The following is a 9,810-nucleotide window of genomic DNA, read 5'->3' on the forward strand; positions in this document are numbered from 1 at the left end:
GGACGTGGCAAACATGGCGTCATTAGAAGAAGAGGTTTTTATTTATTTATTACAGAAAAAAAAAACGGATGTATTTTCTCCTTTACCGATTTGACTTTAGCAACAGGACTTGCTTGTACATGATTGTCCAGTCTGCTTCCCATTTGAATACGTAACTGCCATTTTCAGGTAGAATAGTACCAGCTTTCCCCCAGTTTCTATTCATTTGGTTGTCCAATTTTCCATTAATGCATTTATGCCATACAAATTGGTCTTGCGTGGTGTGTATTTATGAAGCATCGTGGAACACTGAAAAGCATGTCCTGTGCTTTTACTTCGATGCTATTTTGAACAGCCATTTATATCATTTGATGGGAGCATCATGTCCTCCCTTTCTACATACTGTATATAATATTGGATGCATTTGCACTCTTGAAGATAAAACACAAACACACGCGGCTAAAACTGAGATCAGGATGTGAGGTTTCTATCATTACTACTGCAATGGGGATTGTTTGTCATTCATTATTTGTATTCAAGTTCCAGTACTTCTTAGAACATTGCTAATGGATATTCCTGTAGTATGGACTGTACATGCGTCTTTTCTTCCACTGGTCCTCCTGGTACTTTAGCGCATTGGTGATAACAATTTCCTATTATTTCATCAGCAATCCATATTGGTTTTGAGAGCCCTGTTTTCTCTGTTACTGTCTTTGACACACTTTGATGCACACTCCACCCCTCTGTCTGCCTTTTCCACCCTGCCACTTAGCACGTTACCACTGGAAGCTGAATAATATTACTCATGGTGTTTTGCTCGACTGAAACACTCCGCTCAGGATTCACACATGCACCCAACGACACTCACTCGAATGCACACACACACACACACACACACACACACACACACACACACACACACACACACACACACACACACACACTTACTTCAAAAGGTACATAGTCTGCGGGTAGTTTCTCCAGCATGTCGTCAGCCAACCTGGACACCACAGCCTCTCTGGTCTCCCCTCCCCCCGATGAGCTATCTTTAGGCTGAATACTGAGAATTGTGTCCAATACGTCCTTTGCCAATTTACTTTGGTAAGTGATGTCTGCATTCGGGTGCAGACCAAACACCTCTGGAGTGTCATAGGCTGGGAGGCCCTGAAAAAAAGAAGTTATTCTACATATATAGTTATTGTGCATGTATATCTTATATATAGTATTCTTGTGAACGAGCATAAGAAAATCATCAATGAATGTTTTTCATCTTGATTGAAAATACTGTGTGTACAGTATGTAGAGTCGTATGACAGTAGCTGTATGCGGCTTTCTTTCATCCTCCACAGTAAGCTGACAGAGCTTGGCAGCCACAAATATCCATCACAATAAAGCAAGCAGAGAAGCTGCCTACAGCAGTTCAACAGACTGCAATATTGTGTGGAAAAAGCAGTATATTTGCACTTCATCTGAACTTGTAGCGTCTAAATCTAGATATGACAAGCGCATTGTTATTATCTTGTTTTGTAACAAAAATTACTGAAATAATCTCACCTGGATATATGAAAGATACTGCTCCACACTGGAACAGTTTGGGATGCTGTAGCCTTGATAGAAATTAAATGCAGGTCCAAACATTTCCTCACTAAACCACACTTTGGCAAAGGTGTTGAGAAGGCGCTTGTCATAGTCATCAGTCACGCGGCCACCATATTGAATTTCTCCAATCATATATCGCATCGTACTCCATGACACACCCTATGGATAAGAGAAATGCAACCACACGTTAATTTCAGAATAATAGTAGACAAAAAAAAAGACAAAACCCAAATTTAGACAACAATGTTCAGTGTATGTAGTTTTTGTGACTGTATATATGTAATATATGTACAAATTAGGGGTTGTTCCAATCACTTGGCCACCAATCGTGATCGGATGATTTTCGTGGACAAGTATGTGATTGGTATTGACCACTTGAACAAATCAATACAACAAGAAGACACCTCCCTTTTCTGATCCAAAAACAAAAGCCATTGCAATAATCTCCGTTTGTAGACACTATTATTCACACAATAAATAGGTAACCGCTGAGCCCATTTGACCTTGATTGGCTGTCTCTACTGCAAACCAAAGCAGCAACAATGAAGCACAGTTGTGATTTGTCCCAAGGAACATCAAGACCAAGAGGAAAATATCAATATCTTAAAATCTAAAGAGCTAGAAACCATGTGAAAATGGCAACAGTGGCGGGAGCATTTGTGGTTGTATTATAATCCCTCGCTCTAATGCGGTTCACCTTCCGCGGCTTCGCTGTTTCACAGATTTTTTTAGTGCAGCTTTTCTAATGCTTTTAAACAGTGAATTGCGTTCTGCATCCTGATTGGCTAAGGCACTGACCAACGTGAACAGTCTCCGCACCTCGCCTTTGGACATACATACCCCACAATGTCGAAGAAACGTTCTGCACCGCCAAAGGCACCTGAGGACGCGCTCAAGCAATATTATTTTACAGTACAGTATTTCCAAAAACTATTATAGTTATTTGTTGAAAACATTTTTTTTTTTGTGCTTGGGCCTGAAAACAGGTTTTGGTCTTTGGTTTCATTGTACCGGTATACATAGTTCAGTATTGTATAATAACTGCAAAAAATAAGGCTCACTATTTCAGGGATTTCACCTATCACTGGTTCTTTTTGGAACGTAACCCCCGCGATAAACGAGGGATTACTGGATACACAATATCATTTGGGTAGCTTGTCTGTGAGGACTTGAGCTTTGAATCAGATGTTAATGGTTCGAGTCCCGCTGTTGTTCTTCTACCTGACTACTGTAGAGGTGCCCTAAAGAAAGGCACCAACCCCCTGACTATGACATCTCTTCTCATATGCCTGCATGTGCAAAAAAAATATATATATATACAGCACAGTGTATGTCAAATGTCACCTTGCAGTGTTATAATTCTTAAAATAAATGAAATATCAAAACAAATGTGAATTATTGACAGTAATAATACAGGGTATAATGTTGGTTTGTTGAGCTTGACCCGCATGACAAAAAAAGGGAGATGAGGCACTTAACAGCCATGGGGGCAGAGGTTGCTTTCTTCTCTTAGTCCAACTGCATGGGCAATTGGTGTCGATGTGCTGCTGCTCGCATGTGGAGGAACGCGTCCTCATTGGTGTCCGGATATTATTGTTCTCTGCTGATGCGTTGTTTTTTTTTTTTGCAATGTTGGAGGCAGCGGAACCAGCAAGTGATGGAGAATGTCATGCCATTCTGTATGAATGAGTGATAGAATATTTGAAGATGCTCTAAAACTGTTAAACATCATCAGGAGATGCTCCAGCCTGCTGTCACTCCCTGCAAATTACTTCAGCAAGAGGGCAAACTTGTAATTCTGACCAAAACTTTTCGTGACATGTTAAGTCAGAAAGTGCATAGTTCACTGTTTTAGATGGTTAGTCAGGCAAAAGCCCTCTTCATGGCCTTTTGGAGATGAGGGCCATGGTAGACTTTTGCTTTCATAGTTGTGCAGCATTGTCACTATCCAATCAGCTTTGGAAAAGGAGCCCAAACACTTTCCGCAGCAGCTCAGAAAAGCACAAATCTTTCCTCCACCTTGTTTGTTTTTCCATCACGGCTTATTCGGTGTTATTAGCCATTTGACCATTTTGTTCATCACATGACACTGAATATTGCAACCAATTGTAACTCGCAGACGATGCACTCGGCGAGGGCACCACTTGAGGGAATTTAGAAACCGACACGGTCAATCTCTGCCCTTCACTATCCTCTCCTCAGTGGTCACTGTTTTCCTACCTTTTTGACATCCATGTCGTCAAGGTGATTCTGAACAAACTGCACAGTGGCGTTAAAATCCGCTTGGTTAAACTCGTAGGGAATGTTCCATCCCAGGGGGCCATACTTTCTCCTTTCCTGCACAGTGCTATGAAGAAATGCAACGCCATACAGAAGTGGCTTCCACTGGGCCATGTTGCTGACATCCAAAAGGTCCTGGTTAATGCCTGGTGAGGGAAACATGGATACATGCATTAGCTCTTGGTGTAAAATTGGGCTTATGACACAAAGTATTCCAGCAGCAGAAAGCTTCTGTGTTACTACTGCGGATTTGGCCCGCAACTCAAAGGGGTTTACAAACTTCAATGCTATCCCACACAGTCCATGTGGATACAAGTGTAGATCATCATAAAATTGTCCAGGAAATAAAAGTGGTTTATTGAGTACTTCTGTGATCCAAAAGTCATAAAATAAGAACTGTTTTGTAGTCTGAAGGGAAAAATGTGGTTTAATATATTCTACATGTGTTTCAAATCTCATAAAGAATTGAAATCATCCACTGAAGCAAGGACTCAGGTGCCGAAGGTAAGTGCACGCCACAACTTTCAACTGTCCCTTGGGAACCTCATGTATCTCCTTCAGCTTGAGGCAGGCAGACACAGATGGTTTATACATAATAATATTTTTTTTCTCCCACTCCAAACAAAACAGCCACATGACTATTTAAAATTTCAAGAACCTTGCATACAGTTTAATGAATTTACCGGAACATTTTCTCTGTGCATCCTTCTGATGAAACATCCCCACACTTTCGATATGTGTTTGAGCAACAGGAAAGAAATGTTTATGTTGACAACTGACTTCCTTTTCAAAATCATCTATCAGATGCCTCTCTGATGATGAACTATGATATGTTTACATTTCTCTTTATTTCTGCCATATTATTCTTGGCAACGATCTCAGACCAAAGTAGTGAATTGACTGGGGTCGGGATGTTGGAGTCTTTTTTCCGAGCACAATCACATTTCTCCTGCTTTGGTTGGTAAATCCTGATTTTCAGTTTGTCTTAAAAAGACCAGACTTTTATGTTTTTGTATAGATTAAATTTGGTTTTGGCGGCCCAGTGGTTAGCCTGTTGACCTCACAATGCAGAGGTACGGGGTTCAATTCCAGCTGTTGCCTCCCTGTGTGGAGTTTGCATGTTCTCCCCGGGCCTGCGTGGATTTTCTCCGGGTACTCCAGTTTCCTCCCACATTCCAAAAACATGCATGGCAGGCTGACTAAACACTCTAAATCAGGCATGTCCAGCTCCGCGCCTGGAGGGCCACTGTCCTTCCTGTTTTCTATCTCTCCTGGCTGCAACACACCTGGTTCAGAGGATCAGCTCTGAAGCAGCACTGGAACGATCCTAATTATTAGAATCAGGTGTGGTGCTCTTCGGAGAACTGGAAAACAGGCAGGACAGCGGCTCTTGAGGATCAAGTTTGGACACCCCTGCACTAAATTGTCTAAATTGCAAATTTAGACAGGTGAGGCTGGATGGTTGTTCGTCTCTGTGTGCCCTGTTCAGGGTGCCCGGTTCAGGGTGTCCCCCGCCTACTGCCCAAAGACAGCCGGGATAGGCTCCAGCACCCCCCGCGTCCCTGGTGAGGATAAGAGGATCGGGAAATGGATGGATACATTTGGTTTTGTTCCCTCATGTGGCCTTTTTCTCCTCACCTGTTCTCGTCATGCGGGTCCCTTGTGTTTAACCAATCAGCTCCCTGAACCCTTTGTGTCTTGTCCAGGTGTTTCTCGTTGTCTCGTCACTTTGCTTGTATTTAGTTCCCTGGGTTCTGACAGTCTTCTTCAGATCATTGTGAGTGTCTGTGTACTCCTGTCATGTTTTGTTTCTGGCATAGGTTTTTGCTACTTTGGGTTCTTGTGATTTTCAGGACTTTGTATACTTGAGTTAGTTTTTTTTCCAGTGTACTCCTGTTTGTAATTTTTGTCAATACATTTTGTAGTGATGGGAATCTGAAGCCTCATGACGCAATGAGGCTTTCCATCCAACTGGGTCGGTCCTGGGCCGATGCATCATGAGGCTCCATTTGCTCTATTGCGCCATCATGTGGAAAATAAATGTCATGACACAGTGATTAAAATACCATGGATTTGATGGAGTCAAAAGGGCAGGGAGTTGTGATGTGAATGAATGTGCGTGTGTTACTTGAAAGAATGATTGCTTTATTTTAGACATTGACATAAACAAGGAACAAGATACACCTTTCATTCATTTTTATTGAGGAAAACAAGCATTTCCAAAGTGTTTGGCTTTAAACGGTTTCTTTTCTTCGATAGGATTTCTCCTGCTTTTGAAAATAGTCTTTCACAAGGGACGGATGAGGCTGGGGTACAGAGAAAGGTTATAGCTAATTTGTAGAGGTTGTACACTCGTTGCAACATGTGGAAGGTGCTGTTCCAGCGTGTCTCCACCTGAAAATAAAAGGTCATTATTGTTTGAAAGGGGAGTGGAAGCAGTTATGGATGTCAACTTACCTCTTGAATGAGCTTCAGCACAGGCGCTGTAGGCATCATTTGCTCCTGCACCTGTGTCAGCCTTGTCTATAAAAATTAAATATGAAACAAAACATTTTCCAAGTCATTTTGCATTAATTTGAATACTGCGCGGATTTTCTTCCAGTTTACTCGGCACACGCATCGGTACCTCGGCACAGTCGGGCACATCACTAACATTTTGTTCAGTCCACCCTGCTCCTCCTGCCTCCCTACTGTTTGGAGTCCTCCACCTACCGTCTTGTAAAACATGACACAGTCTCCAAATTAAATTGGAAATGCACATGTCACGTTTAAGACATGCCATTAAATCCCATGAGATTGTTGTGGTACCTTGATTTTTGTGATTCATTTAATCTGCGACCAATCTTGTTTTTTTAATTGTATATCCACTCACTTTAAATTTTCCCTATTGAAATGAACTGAAATGGCATTCAACCATTCCAGCGCACCCCCACAAAATCACACATTTTTTTTATATAAAGACTTATAAAGCACAATACAAAAAAAAAAAAAATCAAAATAAACAGGTTTTAGGTTTTATGGTTTTGTGTCATGATGGCACATTGGGACAAGTTGAAAGTCACAACTGTTATGTTGCATGTGTGTCTTTAACGTGCTTGGCTAAGTGAGCGACAATTACAAAAGTCATTCAACATGGACATTTTGGGATGAACCCCTTTCATCTTTATTGAACATGCTCGCACATTTAGACTTCCAACTTTGTGGGAACAGTTTGGGGAGGAAGTTTACTGTGCCCCAGAGCATAAAGCAACGTTCATAACAACACACTAGGATAAGTTTATTGTGGAAGAGCTCTGACTTCAAAGAGTTGTAATTTGTTCCAATTTTAGTTCTTATTGTTGCCATTACCATGTGTTTCGATAACTTTTTCCATATGGTGCATTCTTCTACTCATGTTTTAATGAGTTATGTTCCTATAATGTTTCTGACTGGAAAAGAGTCACACTACTGTACCTCCATAGGTCCTTTTAAGGCCTGCCTTCAACCCCTGTGGTGGCTCATTTGTAAACTTGATCGACATTTGGAGAAGGGTAATAGGGAAGTGTCTGTGGACCTCAGTGGTCATCCATAGGCGGAAACCGTCATGAACGAAGTCCGTCTCCGTGATTATGTCCATTAGCTCATCCATGAAATCCAGACCAAGGTGGCAGTTCTGCAGTAAGGCCCACCCGCCCTGCAGACAATGAATATTGACTCGCTGAGAATATATATACTGTAAGATGTAACCAAGAGTCCAAACGACATGCGTTGAGAGAACATTTTGTATAATGGCAGAGCTGAAAGAGGAATATATTCTGAACAAATAGCATAGTTGCACCTTTTATAATTCACTTACATTAGCGATGTTCTGCTGCAGAAGTTTACGGGCATGGACCTCTTGTCCTTGTCCCATAGACACATATCTGGTCTCAATCTTTAGTCGCTTTCCCAAAGCAATGATGGTATCCGTTGGGTCGGAACCCATTGACAAGAAACAGATGAGAGGCGTTCGTGAGTCGGACTCCTCCCAAGTCTGTTCCAAGTCAAGAATGGCCCCTTCAGTGTACTTCTCTCCCATTGCATCCATTATGTATTTACGGGCCTGTTGCAGAGGATCAAAGAGATGTGAGATAAATGAAGCAATGATCATTTCGAAAAAGCAACTTTCTTTCCTGTAATTTCTGCAAGGCAGATTATTGAATAAGAGGATCAAAGATTCTTTCTGTCCTTTTGAGTCAGGAATAAACCTTGCTTTAAATGATCAGAAAAGGACAGCTGCACTATTGTTTGTGAGTGCACCAAAAACTCCACTTCAGGCTTCAAAGCACCATGCAACAAAACAGTCCATCAGGAGAAAACTAAATGTCCATTAGCCACGACAGCTACTGGAGCTCAGAAAGCCGGTGAAATACAAATGCATCATTAAATACTCTATTTGCCTGTCTTGATTAATTGAAAGGCTCTGACCTGGGGAGATATTAATATGAATTATGAGCTTTTTAGATGAAAGTAAAAAAGAAACAAAAAACAAACTATTTTTTAAAAATTCAATTTCCAACTCTGGGCTGCATTTTAAATTAACCATCTGCCATTTCTATGTTATTTCTTTCACAGGGAGCCATCTGTCTACCACGGCTGGACTGGTAATCAAGCGCAATGGGCAATTTCCCGGTGGGCACGCAGTCCTCTGGGGCCGATGGTGGTGGTGGTTGTTTTTGTTTTCTAAAACATCAGCAAAAAATGGAGAAGGGGTAGCTTATTACACCATCTTCTATTCGCTTTATGGGGACCATCACGTGACTGAACCCAGAAAACATGTTAGCTGACTTTCAGTGTGGTTAGCTATAACTAAACGATGCTCGGATGACATTATGTTTGAACTCAAACTTGCGAGAATATTGTTTCCTTCACCGATGGTGTCTATGGACAAACAAACAAAAAAAATGTTCCCGATGTAATGTTCCTTACATGCACTTTGTCGCAAGCTTCTGCTACAGGGCTCCACCAGTTACCTGAACTGGAATTGCTTCGTCCTATTTTGCCGAATGTAGAAGTTGGTTGCACAAAACATATGTTCCATGGGTCTCCAACCTTGTTCTCTACTTCTTGGATACAGATTAATATACAGTTTATGTACTTCAATAACTATCATGAAAGGTTGGTCTGAGCAAAAACTACCAGGGACCAGATTGCAAGAATTGTTTTTAGGCTATTTAAAGTGACACACCATCAAGTATAGCCCCGATCCAAGCGTACAATTTCAGTCGACTAATGTAATTTCTAACCTGTGCAATGGTTCGGTCGGGACACCAGCAGCGAATAAGAAGCAGGCGCCGAAAACAGTCTAGTGCCTGATCGTAGGAGTTTGGGACCTTTTCCTCCTCTGGTGCTTCCTTATCAAACCACACCTTCCATTGCTTCTCATTGCGACTTATCTGTGAGGAAAAGGTTCAAAGAGAAATGAAAAATACTAAACATTTTACACATTTCAGTTGTTGATTAAGCTTAAACGATATCCTAAAAACAAAGAGAGGAGCTTTCTTCAGTTTTTAAATGATGAAATATATTCCAAATGCACCCCTCAAAACACATCACTAATTGTCCAAATTGCTCTAATGTGTTTTGGGAACATAATGAACAGCCTTTCTGCACCAATCTTCAACATTTTCTGCTACTACTGTGTTGGCACTATCCCTGCTTCTGTTTTCACTGTATACCGTCACAAAATCCTCTCTTTGAATCAATATTATTTACATGTATATGTACAGTGGTACCTTGACTATATACTTAAATTGAATTTGTATCATTTAATTTAATTTCTTTTTATTTCCTCAATTTATATCGAATACCAAAAAAAACGTTTTTGTTAAATTATTTAACAGTATTTTTCAGTCACACTGTTAGATATCTAAGACAGGCACGGCAACACGATATATATATATATATATATATATATATATATATATATATATA

General features: G+C 40.8%; 1 protein-coding gene and 1 long non-coding RNA gene across 2 annotated transcripts in view; both read right to left on the reverse strand.

Annotated features, from left to right (window-relative positions):
* Window positions 1–9,810, reverse strand: part of dnah5 (dynein, axonemal, heavy chain 5) — a 95,332-nt gene that overhangs the window by 6,248 nt on the left and 79,274 nt on the right. The window contains exons 79-84 of the mRNA XM_019880079.1: window positions 9,123–9,272; window positions 7,694–7,939; window positions 7,312–7,531; window positions 3,799–4,004; window positions 1,534–1,737; window positions 928–1,143 (exon numbers count right to left, since the gene is read on the reverse strand). Coding sequence (XP_019735638.1) covers window positions 928–1,143; window positions 1,534–1,737; window positions 3,799–4,004; window positions 7,312–7,531; window positions 7,694–7,939; window positions 9,123–9,272 — 1,242 coding nt within the window. The remainder of the gene's footprint in view (window positions 1–927; window positions 1,144–1,533; window positions 1,738–3,798; window positions 4,005–7,311; window positions 7,532–7,693; window positions 7,940–9,122; window positions 9,273–9,810) is intronic.
* On the reverse strand, window positions 6,113–6,383 carry LOC109521935 (uncharacterized). The gene is made up of 2 exons (XR_002169459.1): window positions 6,316–6,383; window positions 6,113–6,252 (listed from the first exon to the last, which is right to left on the reverse strand). It is a non-coding gene; the product is annotated as an uncharacterized LOC109521935 (long non-coding RNA).

Source organism: Hippocampus comes, unplaced genomic scaffold (assembly GCF_001891065.2).
Source record: "Hippocampus comes isolate QL1 unplaced genomic scaffold, H_comes_QL1_v1.1 scaffold135, whole genome shotgun sequence".
NCBI lineage: Eukaryota > Metazoa > Chordata > Actinopteri > Syngnathiformes > Syngnathidae > Hippocampus > Hippocampus comes.